At 52.1% G+C, this 19,210-nt stretch overlaps 2 protein-coding genes across 2 annotated transcripts; both read left to right on the forward strand.

The window, feature by feature from the left end:
* The first annotated feature begins 1,206 nt into the window (after positions 1-1,206).
* Positions 1,207-3,757, forward strand: CDA (cytidine deaminase). The gene is made up of 4 exons (XM_082493545.1): positions 1,207-1,404; positions 1,728-1,839; positions 2,093-2,150; positions 2,914-3,757. The coding sequence occupies exons 1-4, from the start codon at positions 1,230-1,232 to the stop codon at positions 3,025-3,027; spliced, it is 459 nt and encodes a 152-aa protein (XP_082349671.1). The 5' UTR covers positions 1,207-1,229; the 3' UTR covers positions 3,028-3,757.
* Positions 3,758-6,929: 3,172 nt separating this feature from the next.
* PINK1 (PTEN induced kinase 1) lies at positions 6,930-18,045 on the forward strand. The gene is made up of 8 exons (XM_082493615.1): positions 6,930-7,253; positions 9,044-9,355; positions 10,360-10,463; positions 12,443-12,625; positions 13,523-13,686; positions 14,913-15,040; positions 16,154-16,390; positions 16,789-18,045. The coding sequence occupies exons 1-8, from the start codon at positions 6,948-6,950 to the stop codon at positions 17,047-17,049; spliced, it is 1,695 nt and encodes a 564-aa protein (XP_082349741.1). The 5' UTR covers positions 6,930-6,947; the 3' UTR covers positions 17,050-18,045.
* Positions 18,046-19,210: the final 1,165 nt, after the last annotated feature.

Below are 19,210 nucleotides of genomic sequence, written 5' to 3' on the forward strand. Positions count from 1 at the left end.
ACGGGGTGGGGGGCACAGCAGCATCTGCGGCTCATTTTAGATGGGGAAACAACTGGGGTTTGCACTTCAAAAGCCAAAAAAAGGGCTCTGAGCTGATTCAGCGCTGCTGATCCCTCCTTTAGCTGCTTATTGCCTTGACTGACTGCCCTTACAAGTAGCTAACTGTCATCATTAGGTTCCAGGGTGAACAAGCACCTGCACAGTGCGAGGAAGGTGGGTTGCTTGGTTATCCCCTGGGATAATACTAATCTCAGCTTCCCGGCTGTGGTTTTGGCATGCTTGTGGTCCTCTCACTGCCCAGTGCTCCATTCTCAGCTCCCAGAGTTTATACCACATCAGAGCTGCTGCCAATTTGGGTGGCGTGTCCCAGCCTGTCATGGCTTGTCGGCAGCAACCCAGTGCCAAGATTTACTGGCAAAACCGGTGGGTAAGGTCAAAATACTCCCAAAATCCAGCAAACTGGACAAAAATCCCAGTGATAAATGAACAGGGGCTGTGACGCCCATCCTTGTAGCTGGAAAATGGGGCATTAAGCTTCTCCAGCGAGGGGAAAAAAATTAGATATCTTTAATTAAAGAGCAATTTGCTCATCAGCCTGGCATCCCAAGGGCCCTTTACCCCACATGGGCTGATTGCCACGGAAGCACCAGCCGAAATGAATTTGGGCTGGAGCGGCATGAGGGCATCCCAAAATGGGCTTTTATTGCCTCTGTCTTCAGCCAGCTTTCCCTGCTGCCTGGCAGCCTGTAGGTAAAAGACCTTGGAAAATGTGATATATATATATTATTTTTTTTTCTGTTTTCAATCAAGTTAATTTATTTCTTTTGATCTCATTGATCCAGGAGCTGCTCTTCCCCCCCCCACACACACTTCCCCCAGCAGTGATTTAATGACATTTTCCGGTGGAGCTGCACGACCAGTTTTCAGCTGAGGAGGAAAAAACACCACCGAGGCGGCGGCAGAAAAATAGTCTGTCGGGACAGAGAAAGGAAGAGGTAAAAAAAAAAAAAAATAAAAAAAGAGAAATCAGAAGAAATGAAGATAGCAGGCGGGGAGGGGACGCGGGAACCCCTGAGCCCAATGCTTTGGGAGTCAGGGCTGTCCCCAGGGATGCTTCCCGGGGCTCGGCTTCACGCCGGGGCGTTATCCTGGCGGGGCCGGCCAGCCTATTTTCCAGGCGAGGAAATATTTAACCGCAGCGTCAGCGGGCAGGGCAGGCGGGTGCAGGCATGGAGGGTGGCGGGCAGCACCCGGCCCACGCTGCCCCCCCGGGCCAGCCCCAGGGTGAGCGCTTGCAGCTCCTGTTGCGCCGCAGCCGGGAGGCCAAAAACTGCGCCTATTGCCCCTACAGCCGCTTCCCGGTGGGTGCCGCGCTGCTTACGGCTGGCGGGGAGATCTTCTCTGGTAAGTCGGGGCCATACGACACCCCCCACTTTGGGTTTTGGGGTCCTCCACGCAACCCTGTGGCCATGCATGGGGGTGCAGCGGGGTCGGCACGGGGTGCTGGCCCCCCCCGCCCCGGCTGCAGCGAGCCAAAGATCACAGCGGATGGGAAAATACGGGAAATAAATAGGGGAAGCGGGGAATGCATTGGCGAGAGCCTGGGATTGGGCGGTGCACACAGAATATGGCTTTTTTTGCAAATTCCCTCCCCGCAAAAAAAATCGCCCAGAGGGAAGGCGGTGGGGTTCAAAGTGGCTGAGCGGGTACCGGCGGCTTCCCCGCAGGGTGCAACGTGGAGAACGCCTGCTACAGCCTGGGGGTGTGTGCCGAGCGTACTGCCATCCAGAAAGCCATCTCCGAGGGGCACACCAGCTTCAAGGCCATGGCCATCGCCAGGTAAGGGCACGCCGAGAGCCGGCACGGTGAGGGACGGGCGGGGGGCCAGAGGGAAAAGCCTTGGTGCACCCAAGGGGCAGCTTCTGCTGCAGCAGCCCCAATGTTTTGGGGGGGAGGCAGGTTTTTGCATGGGCTTTTTGAGGAATTGAGGGGGGGAAATAAGCTGTGGCTCTGTATGTATTGGTGCATGAAGGTCTTCTACAGATGTTCCCCCCCCCCCCCAACTCAGCTCTGTGCCCTTCTCCTTTGGCAGTGACATGGGGGACCACTTCATCACACCCTGTGGTGCCTGCAGACAAGTGATGAGAGAGGTGATGGTTCGCGTGGGGGCCCCGTGTCTCCTGACCCCAGGCATCGTCCCCAACCCCAGGCATCGTCCCCTGACCCCAGGCATTGTCCCCAACCCCAGGCATCATCCCCTGACCCCAGGCATCATCCCCTGACCCCAGGCATCTCCCCCAAATCACCCAGAGGTGCAAAGGGGGGGTTTGCAGCCCCCGTCCCCAGCCCCAGGGCTGGCTCTGGTGTCCTCAAATCGGACTATCCACTGGGAAATGGGCATTCCTCCCTGTTGCACAGGAGCGGGTGCCCGGTGGTAATTCATTAACTTATCCTCCCCAGGGGGTTTTATTCCTCCCAGGAGCTGCTGGGCATAGAGTTTGGCCCTGAAGCGCTCGCCCCGGCTCTGCCAAGCCTGAAAATGGGGGTTTTCCTGCAAAAACCGAGCTCCCTGCAGAGCCCGTCCTGCTCTCACCTCCCTCCTCCCTGTGGGCACCCCGGCACCCGCAGCCTGTTTTTGGGTGGTTAATATTTAATGGGTCGCGGGGCTTGGCTCGAAGGCCGGATTCATCAGGTTCGGCAGCACCAGGACTCACCTTGGGGGGGAAGGCAAAACCAGAGGATCTGAGCCCAAAATACCCCCCAGGGCAGATGATGCTGAAAAGCTGCCCCAAAATACACGCAATAGAGGGGGATGCTCATCACAAACCCAGCCAAAAAAATGATTATTTGAATAATTTGAGGAAGAAGCACAGGTTTTGCATCAAGGCACTTCTCCTCCCTCTTCTCCTTCAGTTCGGCACGGACTGGGATGTCTACCTGACCAAAGCCGATGGCACCTATATTGTCAAGAGGCTGGAGGAGCTGCTGCCGCTCTCCTTTGGCCCTGAGGACCTGAAGAAGATGTGAGCAGTGCAGCCACCATTGGCCTTTGCCCTTCAGCAGCCGGGGAGGATGGTTTTCCCCAATTTCCCCAGCATGTAAGCAGCTTTTTGGGGACAATGCAATGGGAAATGCGTTTATAGTGTTAAGTTACCTCTTCCTCTCACTCGTTTTCTGATCAGTGCTGATTCGCAGATGCCGGCCCCACCTCACCCCAGGGAAATGGTGAAATCAAATTGTAGAAATTCCCTGTTATTAGAAAAAAAAAAAAAAAGTGTCCAGATATCACTGTAGGCGAGGGGGGAGATCACAGGCAGAAAAAGGGTTTGATGCACGGCTCAAGCTCGGGCTTGTTGGTACAGAAATGACTCCCGAATAATGCAAAATCATTGCTTGGGAAAATGCTGAGTTCTTCGGCTCTAAATCAGAAGCGAAAGCAAGAAGGAAAGGCTCCATCAACCCCAGCCAATTCAGATTAGCGATTTGCTGGATCTGGACTGTTATCACGCCGAGCGTGTCCTTTGCTCATTTCTCTCCAGCTTGTTTTTCTTCTTTCTATTCCATTTGTGGGGACAAAGAGGGAGAGGAGTTTTGGGGTGCTTCTGGGGAGTTTTGTGTCTCCAGAGTAATGCCGTTTGCTGATTGTACTATTAATTTAATTATGCACAATGAAAAAATGAATGTGTTCTGTTTCCAAACCAGTGCTGGGTTGGGCATTACTGCCTACGCCCAAGTGAAATAAAAGCAGTCCTGGTTTATCTCCTGCAGTTGTAGCAAATAATGAATCACAGGGAACGGGGAAGCAGAGCCCCGGGGCTGCCCCGCTGCCAGGCAGGGCAGGAGGGATGCTGGCTGTGCGGGCAGGACACGACCAGGACACGGCAGGACCCAAAGCATGGCCAGGGCAGTGCTGCCCACATCGCCAGCGCCCTCCTGCCCTCCCCGGCCGTCCCCAGCCACGTCCGCCTCTGTGCCCCGCGTTGCACTGGGCTGTGCGCAGGTGTCGGGGTTTAACCCCAGCCAGCAACAAGGACCACGCAGCCGCTGGTTCACTCCCTACCTCCACAGTAGGGTAGGGCAAAGAGGGACAAAAGGAGGGGAAAAAACACCCTCGTGGATTGAGATAAAGACAGTTTAATAGAACTGTAACGGAAGAGGAAAAGAACAGTAATAATAATCTAATAATGGTAAAAGAATATAGAAAATAAAGTGGTACAACACAAGTCAAGTGAAGATCAAGATCACACACGTGAAGATCAAGTGCGAGACCACCTGAGGAACCTGAAGGTGCACAAGTCCATGGGACCTGATGAGATACATCCACGGGTCCTGAGGGAACTGGCAGATGAAGTCACTAAGCCACTAGCCATCATATTTGAGAAGTCGTGGCAGTCTGGCGAGGTTCCTGCTGACTGGCAAAGGGGAAACATAACCCCTATTTTCAAAAAGGGAAATAAGGAAGACCCAGGGAACCACAGGCCAGTCAGTCTCACCTCTGTGCCTGGCAAGATCATGGAGCAGATCCTCCTGGAAACTCTGCTGAGGCACGTAGAAAACAAGGAGGTGATTGGTGACAGCCAGCATGGCTTCACCAAGGGCAAGTCATGCCTGACAAATTTGGCTTTCTACAAAGGGGTTACAGTGGCAGTGGACAAGGGAAGATCAACTGATATCACCTACCTGAACTCATGGACTTACTGGAGTGTGTCCAGAGGAGAGCCACGAGGATGATCCGAGGGCTGAAGCACCTCTCCTATGAGGAGAGGCTGAAAGAGTTGGGGCTGTTCAGCCTGGAGAAGAGAAGGCTCCAGGGAGATCTTATTGCAGCCTTCCAGTACCTAAAGGGGCTACAGGAGAGCTGGGGAAGGACTTTTTACTGGGGCATATAGCGATAGGACGAGGGGCAACGGCTTTAAACTGGAAGAGGGCAGGTTTAGATTAAACATTAGGAAGAAATTTTTCACTTTGAGTGTGGTGAGACACTGGAACAGGTTGCCCAGAGAGGTTGGTGAGGCTCCATTCCTGGAGGTGTTCAAGGCCAGGCTGGATGTGGCCTTGGGCAACCTGGGCTGGTGGGAGGTGTCCCTACCCAGGGTAGGGGGGTTGGAACTTGATGATTTTCGAGGTCCCTTCCAACCTAAACCATTCTATGATTCTATGAAGTTGCTCTCACCACCCGATGATCAGTTGCCCATCTCGAGCAGTGATTGCAGATTCCTGCCCCCGCCCAGCCAACCCCCATTTATATACTGAGCATGACGAACCTGAAAAATCCTTGACCATAATATAAACATTACTTAGCAACAACTAGAACAGTATGTGTTATCGACATTCTTCTCATACTAAATCCAAACCACAGTGGCTCCTAGTAAGAAAATGAACTTTATTCCACCTGAAACGAGGACAACGAGCCATGCCCAGGGCAGGGCTCTGCTCTGGGCCGTGCCCTGTGCCGTGTCCTGGCTATGCCCAAGCAATGCCCAGGGCAGTGCCATGCTCCGTGCCCTGCTGTGCACAAGGCACACCCAGCTGTGTCCTGCTCTGTGCCCTGCATAGCACCGGGCTGTACCTTGGCCATGTACATGCCATGCCCAGGGCAGTGCCCTGCTCCATGCCGTGCCGTGCGCTGGGCTGTGCCCTGGCCATGCTCTATGCCCTGCTGCACACTAGTCCGTGCCCTGCTCCATGCCCTGCTGTGTCCTGGGCTGTGCCCTGCTCCATGTCCTGCTCTGTCCTGGGCTGTGCCCTGCTGTTTCCTGGCTGTCCACAAGCCATACGCAGGGCAGTGCACTGCTGGTGCCCTGCTCTGTGCCCTGCCATGTCCCAGGCTGTGCCCTGGCTGTCCACAAGCCATGCCCAGGGCAGTGCCCTGCTCCATGCCATGCCGTGTGCTGGGCTGTGCCCTGCTGTGCATCTGGCTGTGCCCTGGCCATGCTCCATGACCTGCTGTGCACTACTCCATGCCCCGCTCCGTGCCCTGCTGTGCACAAGGCACACCCAGCTGTGTCCTGCTCTGTGCCCTGCATAGCACCGGGCTGTACCTTGGCCATGTACATGCCATGCCCAGGGCAGTGCCCTGCTCCATGCCATGCCGTGCGCTGGGCTGTGCCCTGCTGTGCATCTGGCTGTGCCCTGGCCATGCTCCATACCCTGCTGTGCACTAGTCTGTGCCCTGCTCCACGCCCCACCGTGCCCTGCTCCATGCCCTGCTGTGTCCCGGGCTGTGCCCTGCTCCATGCCCTGCTCCGTGCCCTGCTGTCCACAAGCCATGTGCAGGGCAGTGCCCTGCTGGTGCCCTGCCATGTCCCGGGCTGTGCCCTGGCTGTCCACAAGCCATGCCCAGGGCAGTGCCCTGCTGGTACCCGGCTCTGTGCCCTGCCATCCCGGGCTGTGCCCTGCCCATGCTCCATGTCCTGCTGCGCACTAGTCCGTGCCCCACTCCGTGTCCCGGGCTGTGCCCTGCATGGCACCGGGCCGTACCTGGGCAGCACTCTGCTCCGTGCCTTGCCATGCACCGGGCAGTTCCCTGGCCATGCCCAGGGCAGGCTCCTGCCGGTGCCCCGCTCCGTGCCCTGCTGTATACCGGGCTGTGCCCAGCCGTGCACCGAGCTGCGCCTTAGCCATGCACAAGCCGTGCCCAGGGCAGTGCCCTGCTGATGCGCGGCTCCGTGTCCCACCGTGTCCCGGGCTGTGCCCCGCGTTGCACCGGGCCGTGCCCCGCCGTGCCCGGCTCCCTGTGCCGCCGTGTCCCGGGCTGTGCCCCGCTCCGTGCCCCGGGCCGTGTCCCGCCGTGCCCCGCCACGCTTCCGCGTCCCCCCCCCCCCCGCCGCTCTCCCCGCCGGCGGCGGTGCGTGGGGGGCGTGGCGCCCCGCGGCGCGCGGGTGACGCCCCGCCGCGGCCCCGCCCCCTGTGGCGCTGAGGCGGAAGAGGAGGAAGCGGCGGCGGCCATGGCGGTGCGGTTGTTGCTGGCCCGGGCCCTGCGCCTGCTGCCGCGCTGCCGCCTGCCCTGCGCCCCTCGCTGCCACCCCCGGCCCGAGCCCCGGCCCGCCCCGCCGCCCCAGCCCTGGCGGCCGTGGCTGGCCTGGCTACCGGCCGCCCGCCGCCTGTTCCTGCGCGGGCCGGCCGGCGGGCTGGCGGCCGTGGCTCGGCGGGGTCGCGGCGGGGCCTGCCTGGCTCTGGCGGTGGCGCTGGGGCTGGTGGAGCCGCGCCTGGAGGAGCAGCGACGGGCCGAGGCGGCGTGCCGCCACATCCAGGTGCGGCGTCCCCTCGGGCGGGGGGTTGCTGCGGGACCCCCGGGCCCCGGGCTGCCTCCGGGGGGGGGCCCTCGGACACACTCTGTGAGCCGGGAAGGGGCGGCCCTTGCTGTGGTGAGCCCCTCGGACACCCTCCATGAAGGGGACAGGAGGGTCCTTGCTGTGGGGAGCCCCTCAGACACCCTCCATGAAGGAGACAAGAGAGTCCTTGAAGTGGGGAACCCCTCAGACACCCTCCATGATGGGGATGGGGGGGGACCTTGATGTGGGGAGCCCCTCACACACCCTCTGTGAGGGGGATGGGGCAGTCCTCAATGTGGAGAGCTCCTCAGACACCCTACATAAAGGGGACAGGGTGGCCCTTGCTGTGAGGAGCACCCCAGACACTCTCTGTGGAGGGGATGGGGGGGGGTGTCCTTGGTATGAGGAGACCCTCAGACACCCTCCATGATGGGGACAGGAGGTCCTTGTGGTGGGGAGCCCCTCAGGTACACCTCCCTATCTCCCCCCTCCAAGGAAGGTGGGGGGCATTTCTATGAGTAGCCCTCAGTCTCATCCCTGATGTGGGGACTGCTGTGGGCAGAACTACAGACACCTCTTTCTCCCCAAAAATAGGGTACTGGGGAAGCCTCTGGGTCGTCAGCCTCTCACCACCTTAAAGCAGGTAGCAAGGGGGTCCTTGCTGTGGGGAGTCCCTTGCTCCCTGTCCCCCCACAAAGGGAGGGGGCCAGAGCCCTGGTGATGGGGGTCTCGTGTCCCAGGAGGCTGGCGGGAAGCCCCTGGGTCTGTCCCTTCTCCCCGAGAGAGACGGGAACCCCGCCAGGCTTGGGCAGGCCATGCTGGCAGGCCACCGGGGGCGGACGGTGCTGAACATATTTCATGAGTAAAAATAGACCTTTGGTGTTCAGAGCCAGCTGTCACCTGCCCCACTAACCGGCAGACAAACACATTCCCGCAGAGGTTCTGCCTTTCCCTGAAGTTTCTCAGGATGCTTTCCGTCCCCTGCCCTCGCTGGGTTGTTAAATTTGTTGTCTTCCCCCTTCCACCGTACCTGAATCTGTGTCCCTTTGCCACCAGGCACATCCCTAGGGCAGCCACCGGCGCATTGGGGTTGTAGCTCACAGACAAGTGCGCTTGGTTATATGGGTTCAGGTGACAGCTGGCATGCCACCAGACCTGCAGGATCGTAAACACTGTGGTTAAACTCTGGAACAGCCCGCCTGTGTTTTGTTTTCTCTTGTCTCTTTTGATTTCATCCCCCAGCTTTCTCCTGTCACTGATTCACTCTTCCTCTAACTAACCAACCCTCACACTCGGCTGCCGCGAAAGCTCAGGGCATTGTTTTCCCATCTGTTGTTGCTCTTAATTGGATTTTCTTTTAAATGCTATTTGCCTGGTTTATTTATGGAGGGGAAGAAAAGTGTAATAAAGCATCTCTTTTTAGAAGTATTTAATTTAACTTGTTTTTACGAAAACATAATTATGTTCTATAATAGCAAATGACTCCCCCTCCTCATTCCTTTTCTTCTACAGCACCCTCGGAAAGAGCACCTTTGGTAAAGACTGTTTTAGGGGGGTAATTTGTTTCAGACAAGAATATATGGTCTGCAGATTATTTTTCCTGTGGTTACAGTGATTTGAGCCTAATAGTTAGAGCCTGATTGTGCCTTTCAACCTGACCAACCCAACGGGACACGTAATACCACTTAAACAGTAAGGGAGTTCTTCACTGGGAAGTCTTGAATAACTGAGTGGTTTTTTTTATCGTTGTCTTTTCTTATTCCTTTCAGACAGTGTTTGTCGGAAAGAACAAGCCGCAGAAAGATCCCCTGAGCTCCTTCCGCTGGCAGGGCTTCAAGCTGGAAGAATATCTCATTGGCCAACCCATCGGGAAGGGCTGCAGCGCCGCTGTGTATGAAGCAGCTATTCCTTTTTCTTGCGATCGTCGGGGGCGTGCGGAGGGCAGCCATCTCGCAGGGCAGGGGCCGGCTGTGCAGCAGGATCATGGCTCAGCCTCACAGGCAGCTGAAGAGGAGCCCGTAGTGAAACACCAACCGAAAGAGACTTTTCCATTAGCTATCAAAATGATGTGGAACATTTCGGTAAGGCATCGGTTCTTAATCTCCTTGTCTCTCACTTGGAAAGTCCAGCTGAAATATTTAACGCTTAAGTGTTGAAAGCACTAATTAAGTAGCGCACGATGAGCGTATCAAAACAAAGCTGTTGATATGTGACATTGGAGACGTTGATTGTTAGTGAGCAGTCCCAGAGCAAGGTAATTAGCGTTCATCATTCCTCTGGAATTGGCACCGAGAGCTGCTGGTGGTGGAGTTGTTGGTTATGGCGGTGATGTTTCTGGAAGAGAAGTTGTTCTGAAGCTGGCTGTAATGGCAAGGTGTAAGAAATGGAAATCCACTGCTGCCACTGCTTTAGGAATCAGTGTCCTTGTTGGCGTCAGGATAGAAATAGTTTTTCTTCTGCAAAGCACGGCTGAGGTGTGAGTCAGTGGTCACAGGGGCAGGGCAGTAACCTGCCTGCTGGGTCCTCTTGCCGTGAAGTGAACGGGAGAGATCTGCGCTGGTGTTTCCCAGCCCATGTGTGTGTCTGATGATCCACACCCTCAATGTGGATCACACTGTGAATTTCACACTTAAAAAAATCCACGTTGCTTGTCACATGGAAGAGTTTTTGTGGCACTTGATGTGACAAGTGGGTATTTGAAGAGACTCTTCCAAAATGCCAACATCTGAAATCCCTTGGGCTCCAGAAATACCCTGGCATTTAGCAGTGGGCTTTTCCAGTCAGGTTTGGAAGTTGAAGGTGAACGTTAACGTATAGCTCAGAGTGCTAGCAGTTGAGGATGCATTTGAAGAGACAAATGAATTTCTTTCTGCAAGTAAAGGCCTTGCCACATCCCTTGGTAAATTCTTTAAGTAGTTAATTGCCTTCCCTGATTTTCAAAGCAGGGAAGGGAGTCCCTTCGATTTAGTCTCGGTCGATCTAACCCCAGATACAGAGCCAGCGTCGGGATTATCTGCTTTCAGTCTGTATTGAGGCTGGATGATCTCGGAGCTTAAACCAATGTGGCGTGTCATTGCTGTTGCAGGCTGGTTCGTCAAGTGAAGCCATCCTCGATGCTATGGGCCGAGAGCTTGTTCCAGCCACGGGGGTTGCCTTAGCAGGGGAATATGGAGCCATCTCTGGCCGCAGGTACAGTCACGATGGAAACGGCGGCGGTTCTCAAATGGTGACACGCTAATTTTACCCATCAATTAATTTTGCAGCACATCTGTACTGTTAAGAAGATGGCCAGAGGTTTCTGTAATAATTCCTGAAAGTAGGTAAAACCAAAATCTTGGGATTCTTAATGGCTCAGGAGGCGTGTGTGTATGTTTTGTCTAAAAGACGGTGCCTTCAGAAGTGCCGCACACCTCAAACATCACGCAGGGACGGGCTGCTGGCTGCCTTGGGAATTTCTTCTGCGGTGTGCTTTTCTCCAGCATGGTTAGGAAACTGCATAGCAATACCGCTGTTCAAATAGTGATTTAACACAGTCTTGTTTACTCTGAGGAGCAGATCATGGCACGGCTTGTTGGCGTGCGGTGAATACCTACACCTAAACTGTGCCGGCTTTGATGGCGTAGTCCAGAAGGGCATCAGAAGGGCATGACAGTAATTGGGGACCAACTGGGGTCCTGCCAGCGGTCTGATGGGTGCCTGTGGCTGGGCACTTCTGTGCCGCGTGTCTTAGTTTCCCCATGTGTAAAACTCTTTGATATCTGCGGAGTTAAAGGCTGGGAGAATCTACTTCTGATGAAACATCGTGGTTCTTTTTAATTACAGAAATATACACCTGCAATCAGTAACAATTTGACTGTATTAAACGTAAAACAATTTGACTGTAATACAATTTGACTGTACTATTCTAGAACTGGTTTGGTTGTAAAATGGGTGCTGGGCAGGAAGGTGGAAACTGTCCTAGTGCAGGGAAACTGTCGAGAAAGAAAGTGGAAGATGACTTGGTTGCCACTCTTGCACCCAAGTGAGAAGTGAGCAAACAGCACGAAGGTGGAAAATCGGACGGAAACTTTTAAATTATCCGGAGTTAGCTATCTTTTTGTTAAAAAACGCATCTTTTTGTCCGATTTGAAACAATGGAGTCCGCAGTCCAGATTGTCTGATTTAAATTTCAAATACATCTCAGCTGCCAATACCAATGAATAATGAATGCTGTGTGGTACGTCGCTCGCTGAGAATGCAACAGAGCAGCCAAAGGGGTATTTGACATTCAGGAGAGGAGAGGGGAGAGATCTGCTTTGCAGCTACAGATAGGTAACCCGCCTTTCATTGTAGTGAGTGCTTCCTGCCTCTGCCATAAAATAGAGGGTCTAAATTGATATGCCTAGTGTGAAGCTGACTTTTATTTTATGTCTCGCAAAGTAATTGTGTTTGGTTTTTTTTTTTCCTCTAAAGCTGAAGTTGTAGTTCTTTTTGAACCGAGAAGCAGCCTGTGACTAGCTCTGCCTTTGTTAGCAGCAGGGAAGGGCTAGTAGGGTTTGAATAAAATTAAAGGCTGCATGTTAAGTGTAAGGTTTTCCAGCAAAGCTTCTTTTGCTGTGCTGGTAAAGCACCAGTATTTCCTATTCAACCATTGTATATAGGGAAATCCAGTTACAACAGAGTCCTAACAGCCACAGGTGTAGTCTTGGGCTGTGTACCCTCTGCTGGTGTACAGCACTGCCTTGACGATGGTTCGCTTGCTGTGGGAAGCACCAGGGTAGATTTTGAACTCCAGAGAAAGTGCCGGGACCTGCCTGCTGCTGCGGTGGATCCGCTCAGGCTGTGGGTGCTCTGCATCAACGTGGGAAATGCTGGGCTGAGGCGCCAGTTAGGAAATTAGCCGGGAGGGCAGGGAGGTTGCTGTCTCTGTTTGGTTTCCAGGATGTGAACGTTTGAGTATTTGCTTAACGTGCAGTCCTGTAATCTGTACTGGGAAACCTTAATGCTCTCCCTAATAAGGTTTTCACTGCAGAATAAACATGTTTATTCCAACTGTTTTGGAATCCTTGGGTGGGGAGGATGGGCCATATTAATGAAAAGTTATGTCAGAAATAGCAGAGATGTGTCTGTGATAAATCAGAACTGACCAGGAGACCAATGTAACCTGTGGTATCTACACTTTTGCGCAGAAAACCTGTCCTTGGGAGGAAGAAGTTGCAGCCTCATCCAAATATAATCCAGGTGATCCGAGCGTTCACATCCTCAGTCCCTTTGCTGCCCGGAGCCTTCGCAGACTATCCTGATGTTCTTCCGTTAAGCCTGAATCCCAGAGGGATTGGTCACAGCCGCACGCTCTTCTTGGTGATGAAGAAGTAGGTAGAGAGAAGCTTGTTATTGACTCGAGCTTTTCGTGACACTGCCCGGTGGGGCTGTGTGTTCTGCTGCTGCACGGGTCCTTGCAAAAACTTAGCCTGGGTTGCTGCCAAAAATCAGAGTATGCTCTTGGAAACGCCTCCGAGGACCTGTTCCAAGTCCTTGAGATTTTAACTCTTGTTCGATGATGAAGACAAGCCGTTCTTTTTAATAATTACCCCAAATTAAAGTAAGAAATGTGGAGCTTGTCCCCATTTGTCTGCCCTTCTAAGTCCGAACTTCACCCCTAGTCTGAACACGCTGCTAGAGACGGAGTAGAATAGGTAATGAGATTTATTAGCACTCAGCATTTCTGGCTTTCTCAGTTGCATTTTGGTTTTGAATGAGTACTTCAGTGGCACTGACATAAAAGCACCTTCTGTTTCCCAGTCCTTTGTTCTGCCTGCATCTGGAGAAGTGCTCGGTCCTCTCTGTATTCAAGAATATGTTCTGTCTCCTGATTAGCACATCTCCTTATTTTGCACATACAATCTGCATTATTAATCTGCCTCCTCTTTCATGCAAAATATAACACCAGTACATAAAAACCTGTAAGAATGAACCCTGTAAGAATGACTGCCATGCTGTTTAAGAGGCTTATTTTATTTGTAGTTGTTGAACTCGGGCGAGAGTGCTGAAAATTCGGTGGTGGGTGTTGTTGCAAAATAGAGGATTTGAGAGTGGCAGACAGGGGAGAGATGTCAGCTTGAGGCTGGGAGGTGGGAAGGCATCGCGGAGGTCAGGAAGAATTTGGCACATACAAGCCTGCTGTATCCCCAGCCAGCCAGCACTGAGGTTGAACCGCAAGCGATAAGCTTCCAGGTTTCTAATTCAGAGGTTTTTCTTGTTCTGACTAGTTATCCATGCACCCTGCGGCAGTATCTGAGGGAGAGCAGTCCGGATGTTGGTCTCTCCACGATGATGATTTTACAGCTCTTGGAAGGCGTGGACCATCTTGTTCGACACGGGATAGCACACAGAGACCTGAAGTCTGACAACATCCTGGTTGAATTTGATTCTGGTATGTAGATCGCTGAGTAGAAATGGCAATTAAGTCAGGCACAGAAGTGATGCAGTCGTGTAGGTGTTCAGGGAGGTCCTATCCAGGCGTGCATTTGGGGGAAAAACGAGAAGAAGAATTCTTTGAAGAATCTCGAGTTTAGTTTTTCACTTACCGCTTGCTGTCACCGCAGCACTGGGGAAGTCATTTATCCTGTCTGTGCCTCAGGTTTGGATCATTAAAACAGACTTGAAAGGAGCGTTGCGCTGTAATCAGATGGAGAGATGCAGAGTATTGCTGAGGTTTTGCGTTGCACAAACACAGCGAACGTTGGCTGGAGCAGATGGGCATATAGTAACACCACATCGATGATGCTGGAGGTGCCTTTGCTTCAGGCTCTTGCTGCTGTCGTCTCTCACTAGCCAAATAGCACAGCGTGGTTCTTAAAATCCCACCTCTCGGTGGGTCAGGTTAATAGTGCTGCACCCTGGGATGATGAAACATCGATTGGAAGGCAAGGGAACCGACAGCGTTAAAGCCAAAAGCAGTGTTTGTGTCGTCTTGTTCTCCTGTCGGCCTCTCTAACTGAGATTTTAATTACCTGAGCTCTTCTTTAGCCTGATTGAGATTTGAATGGGCAGGAAGCAATAGCAGGCAGCCAGATCCATGTAATTAAAGGTCTTGGTGCGGGAGCTGTGGAAGGTTTTCAGCAATACTAATGCCATCCTTCTTTTCTGGAAAGAAAAGCTGCTCTGGAGCAATGCTGAATGTGGTTAGGAATGATGTAAAGCATTGATTTTACCGTATCGGAGCCCGGAGAAGTAATGATTGGTAACAAATGCAAAGGTTCTCCAGCCTTTTGCTATAGTTAAGTGTTTATCTATGTATCTATAGCTTTTGCTTAGATCAAAACAAAGGGAAAAATGAATATATTCCTCCATCATGGATGAGTTTCTAACCTTAAGTGTCTTCATTTTATGGCATCCATGACATTTTGTGAGACATAAGTTCGATGGGGAACAGTAATATCTTTTAAAGAGGAAACGGAATAACAAGTTTTGTTTTAACAAAACCAGTATTTCACCTACTAATACAGAGGAGAAGCGGGAAAACAGTGTGTGGTTGTGCTGATTCCTGGGGGTTTTGAGATTGTTCCTGAAGACTGTCTCTTGTGTGCGTGTGACGTGGTGTGTAATGCAGCCAGGTACAACTCAACACTAACTCTGCTAGCCCCGTGTCGTTCGCAGCTGGTTGCCCCTGGCTGGTCATCACAGACTTCGGTTGCTGTTTGGCAGATGAAAACATCGGCTTGAGACTGCCTTTCACCAGCTCTTACGTGGATCGGGGCGGCAATGGCTGTCTTATGGCACCCGAGGTAAATCCCCCTGCAGTAATGGTTTGTGTTGCTGGTTGTCTGCTTGTCCTGCTGTCAGGACTGACAAGTTTCAGCCCCAGCTGTGGAGCAGGCTGCAAAGGAACTTGAAAAAGGGTGGGATTAGGTCTAGAAGCAGTAGAGGGCGTGCATGCACATCACTTTGCTATGATTTGTCCCTGAGCCTTCCCCTGCGTACACACTTGCTTATGTGGTCTCAGCTGGCGTGTGCTCGCAGTGGTACCTGCCGAAAGCTTCTGCGATCAGATCAATCATTTTCTACCCATTCCTGCTTGTTGACATAACTCGGTCATGCAAGACAGGACCTGTGGCTGTTTACTGCGTAACTAACTTCACCCTGCTCTCTCTCATGGAGAGCTGTGTCCCGTAAAGCGGCGCAGGACGTCCATGTCCTAACTTGAGTTATGCTTGCTAAACATCTCTGCGTAAAAAAAAAAAAAATCCTCTTCAGATCTGTGCTGAGCGGTTATCGAACAGCCACCTTGAGGTCTAAAAGGTGAAATGTCATCAGTAACAACGAGGCAGATTTGACCTTTACCACGAAAAGTTTGCTCTTCAGTCTTTTCTCGGGCCACTTTCTATGTAGCTATTAAAAAGGTTTATGCAGCAGTCCTTGTGTTGCGACAGTAGGTTTTGGATGAAGTTCAAGGTGGTTGTGAAACAATTTACAATTCCTTTTTATTTCTCTGATGACAACCGCAATAAAAGCGAAAACACCCTTAACTGTCTGCTTGACCTGGAGCGCCTTGCCTTGCCTTGCTGAAGTGCCGGCACGGTGTTGGTTGTTCATCCGCGTGTCTCCTGTCTACCTAAAATCCCAGAGCGGAATAACCCTCGGGACTCTGTGAATGCTGGTCAGGGGCAATGACTAAAGCCTAGGCACAATGACCAAACTCCTCCCTGTGTCCTGGTGGGCTGAGCAGTGTCTAGAGCACGCCAATAGGGAATATTTACACCAGAGATTTAGATGAAATCGAGCTTTGGTTTCAGTCTCAGTTCATTTCAGCGGAAATGCCGACTCGACCCTTGAAAATGAGTTTTAGCACAGAGCCTATACTCGAGCCGTTTATTTGAACATCGCCATCTCTGTGACAGGTGATCACGGCGTCACCTGGGCCAGGCACGGTGATCAACTACAGTAAAGCCGATGCTTGGGCTGTCGGAGCAATCGCCTATGAAATCCTTGGCCTGGCCAATCCTTTCTATGGCCACGGGGACTCCACTCTGGAAAGCAGAAGTTACCGTGAAGACCAGCTGCCGAGCCTGCCCCATCACGTGCCCCTTGAGGTGAAACAAGTGATAAAGATGTTACTTCAGAGGGATCCCAACAAGGTAAGAAACTCTTGCCTTGAAGAAGTGGTCTAACCAGCCTGTGGGAGTATTGTTTGACAGTCATTTCACTCTGGAGGGCCCAGGACCATAATGCAGGTATTGTTGCAGGCCAGATAATGATCAAAGACAAACAAAAGGTCTTTGCTGAAGTACAGTTCAGGTGCTGAATAGTTTCAGGGAATTCATTGGATGTTTGTGGCAGGGACTGGACCTTAAATTGGGAGGGTTACCTGCAGTTGCCTGATAATAAATAGTGACAAAGAGCTTTTTTATTCACAGAGACTTTGTGGTGCCTTAGGGGGGGCCCGGGGGACTTTTGGCAGTGTAGACGCTACATGCTAGTGATGTGACAGGGTTGCAGCAGGATCGGCTAATCTTCCCTCTCCTTCCTTTTGCAGAGATTGTCTGCTAGAGTTGCTGCTAACGTGCTTCACCTAAGCCTCTGGGGTGAAAGCGTTCTAGCGTCCAAGACCCTGAAACCCGACCAGATGATCGCCTGGCTTCTCTGCCAGTCTGCGGCCACTTTGCTCACAGACAGATTGGTGGATAAAAGCCGGGTCGAAACCAAAATGAAGATGTGCTTTTTGGCAAACCTTGAGTATGAAGACCTCTGGGCAGCACTATTCCTGTTGCTGGCCTGGAGAAACCGGTCCGGGTGAAGAGTACCATCTGGAACACGACCGTGTGATAGATAAACAGCACTTTCTAAAGGCACATAGGAATCTGTCCTTTCTGTCTGCCTGGAATCCTGTAGTGCTTTAGGGAACAAAACTGCAGGGCTGTGTTTAAGAGATTGTTGAGTTTCTCTCTAGCAAGTGTTAGTACATGCTGCTTTTCTCTCCCTGCTAGAGGAAATGCCCTTGCTTCGTTACTCTCTTGATGAGGGTTTGCGGACCTTGCAGGTGTCCTGAGGTACGTGGTTGGTTTTGCTCACATTCGAGAGTTCATAGTTGACTTTGAAGTCATGTGTTGGATGAAGCAAGTTCCCTTTCAGAAGGGGATGTGTGTGGGAGGAGGCACTGTCTGGCTGCTCTTTACACGGAAGCATCACGGATTTAAACAATACACCGAGAAAGCTGAGCTGGCAAAGGGACGTGCAATCTTTCTTTTCATAGGGAAACCGGCAGTGGTCTTAGGATGATATTCCTCTGCAGCTGCAGACGTATGTTGTTATAAAATGACAGCCTAAAAGCCTCCTAGTGAGGTGCTGACTGCTAACACGAGCGTCAGGAGCTGGTTGCTTCTTACGATAATGCACTATTAAATACCTCGCTAGTTGTACGCAAAATAGCGCAAGTACAATGAACCCCAAACCCGCTTATATTTGTTTCTCAACTGTTGTATTTGTGCAGTGAGTGCTGCCGCAGGGTCCAAGGCCGGGTCAAACTGTCCAGTTAGGGATAATACTGCGACCGAAATGGGGCTGAGGGGCAGTGCCTGCTTAAAGAGTTTAGTGTGATGATCTTCTGGTTTACCTACCTGTTTTTTCTGTTTAACAACGAAGTAATATCCTTTGGTCGGAGAGCGTGGGAGACATCGGTGTTTGAACAACAACAGTGGTGTTTATGAAAACGTCATTCGATTTCATGTCTGTAATTGTGTTTAGAGGAACTTGGCGAGAAAGTTGTTGCACAATAAATTGAAGATTAAGCTCTGCTGCTGAGTGGGTGCTCTAAATCTAGTTCTTCTCCATTCATGGGATCCGGGCGTTAGGGTGTGGAGCCTACGGGGCAATGTTGCCCTGATTCAGTGGTGTCTTAAAAGACCATTCAGCTCTTTCCAGTCCCATCTCCAGAACATGTTATTTTATACCGCCAAGTGGAGTTTCCCGAAGAGGAACGGACCTTGCCTCCTGAATGTGCCTGTTTCGTACTCTCCTGAACGGTAAATCACTGGCTGCTCTTGCAGTTTCCAGGTCGATGACACCGTGTGTCAAATGGCTGATATCCCTCACCATCACGCAGTAACGTGCCATCAGGGTCTCGCGCGCTGATACGGCGTCTGGTTCAGCGACAGTGCAAAACTCCCTGCCAGGGCACGGCCCTGCTCATTTTGCCTGTGAACACGGCGCACTGCTGGGGCTGGGAAAAAGGCTCAGCAAAGAGTCTGGGAAATCATAGAAAATGTGCTCTTTGGGGTAAAAGTTGCAGAAAAAGAACTTTTTAATCTTGGTCTGACCCTAACTGAAGCTGCTACTGCTGCTTTTTTCTTAGGTACTGAGTTCCTGCAGCGCATTTTTAGCTGGGATGGCTGCCTTGAGTTTGTGCGTGTGCTCTTCCGTGAGCTCTGTGCCCCCGTAACTAGCAGTGAGGTCAGTTCCCTGAACACTATCTCTGGAGCTTTTTGAAGAGTCAATACTGTCACTTTTTTGGTAGATCTCAGCTCTGACGTCTCTTTCTGTTGTTCTGCTGTTTCTCTGAGCCAGCAAGAGCTGGTTAGCTCAGCACAGCGCAGCTCCGCTTGTTGAGTCTTTCCTCGTCCGTGCAGTACCGGGTGTGGAATATACACATATTCCACATCCAAACCAAGCGCGGAGTGGGCTTTCTGCTGTGTTTTTTTCCCTTTGATTTTTCCTCCCAGGTCCAATCGCTACATGAGTAGGGAGCAGAATTAGGAGCCGGAGCCATCTGATTTCAAGCGTGTCGTTATTAGGTCAATCAGGGTTTGTGCTGTGCTGGTTAACTCCAGACATTGCAAACTTGCTTCCCCTGGAAATCACCTCATTTCATCTCTCTGGCCTCAAAAATGGCCTAAAACGCTTGTCCTGCAGCACTGTCTCTGGTTCTTAAATCCCTATTATTGCTTCTCGTGTGCTTGCAT

The sequence above is a fragment of the Vanellus vanellus genome (assembly GCF_965231255.1).
Source record: "Vanellus vanellus genome assembly, chromosome: 20".
Lineage (NCBI taxonomy): Eukaryota > Metazoa > Chordata > Aves > Charadriiformes > Charadriidae > Vanellus > Vanellus vanellus.

Bases quoted from the DNA above. Each gene is read 5' to 3' on its own strand.
- CDA (XM_082493545.1), top strand. From the start codon at position 1,230: ATGGAGGGTGGCGGGCAGCACCCGGCCCACGCTGCCCCCCCGGGCCAG. The intron at 1,405-1,727 runs GTAAGTCGGGGC...GCTTCCCCGCAG, and splicing joins TGGCGGGGAGATCTTCTCTG to GGTGCAACGTGGAGAACGCC. The intron at 2,151-2,913 runs GTGATGGTTCGC...CTTCTCCTTCAG, and splicing joins GCAGACAAGTGATGAGAGAG to TTCGGCACGGACTGGGATGT.
- PINK1 (XM_082493615.1), top strand. From the start codon at position 6,948: ATGGCGGTGCGGTTGTTGCTGGCCCGGGCCCTGCGCCTGCTGCCGCGC. The intron at 9,356-10,359 runs GTAAGGCATCGG...TTGCTGTTGCAG, and splicing joins AAATGATGTGGAACATTTCG to GCTGGTTCGTCAAGTGAAGC. The intron at 13,687-14,912 runs GTATGTAGATCG...TGTCGTTCGCAG, and splicing joins CCTGGTTGAATTTGATTCTG to CTGGTTGCCCCTGGCTGGTC.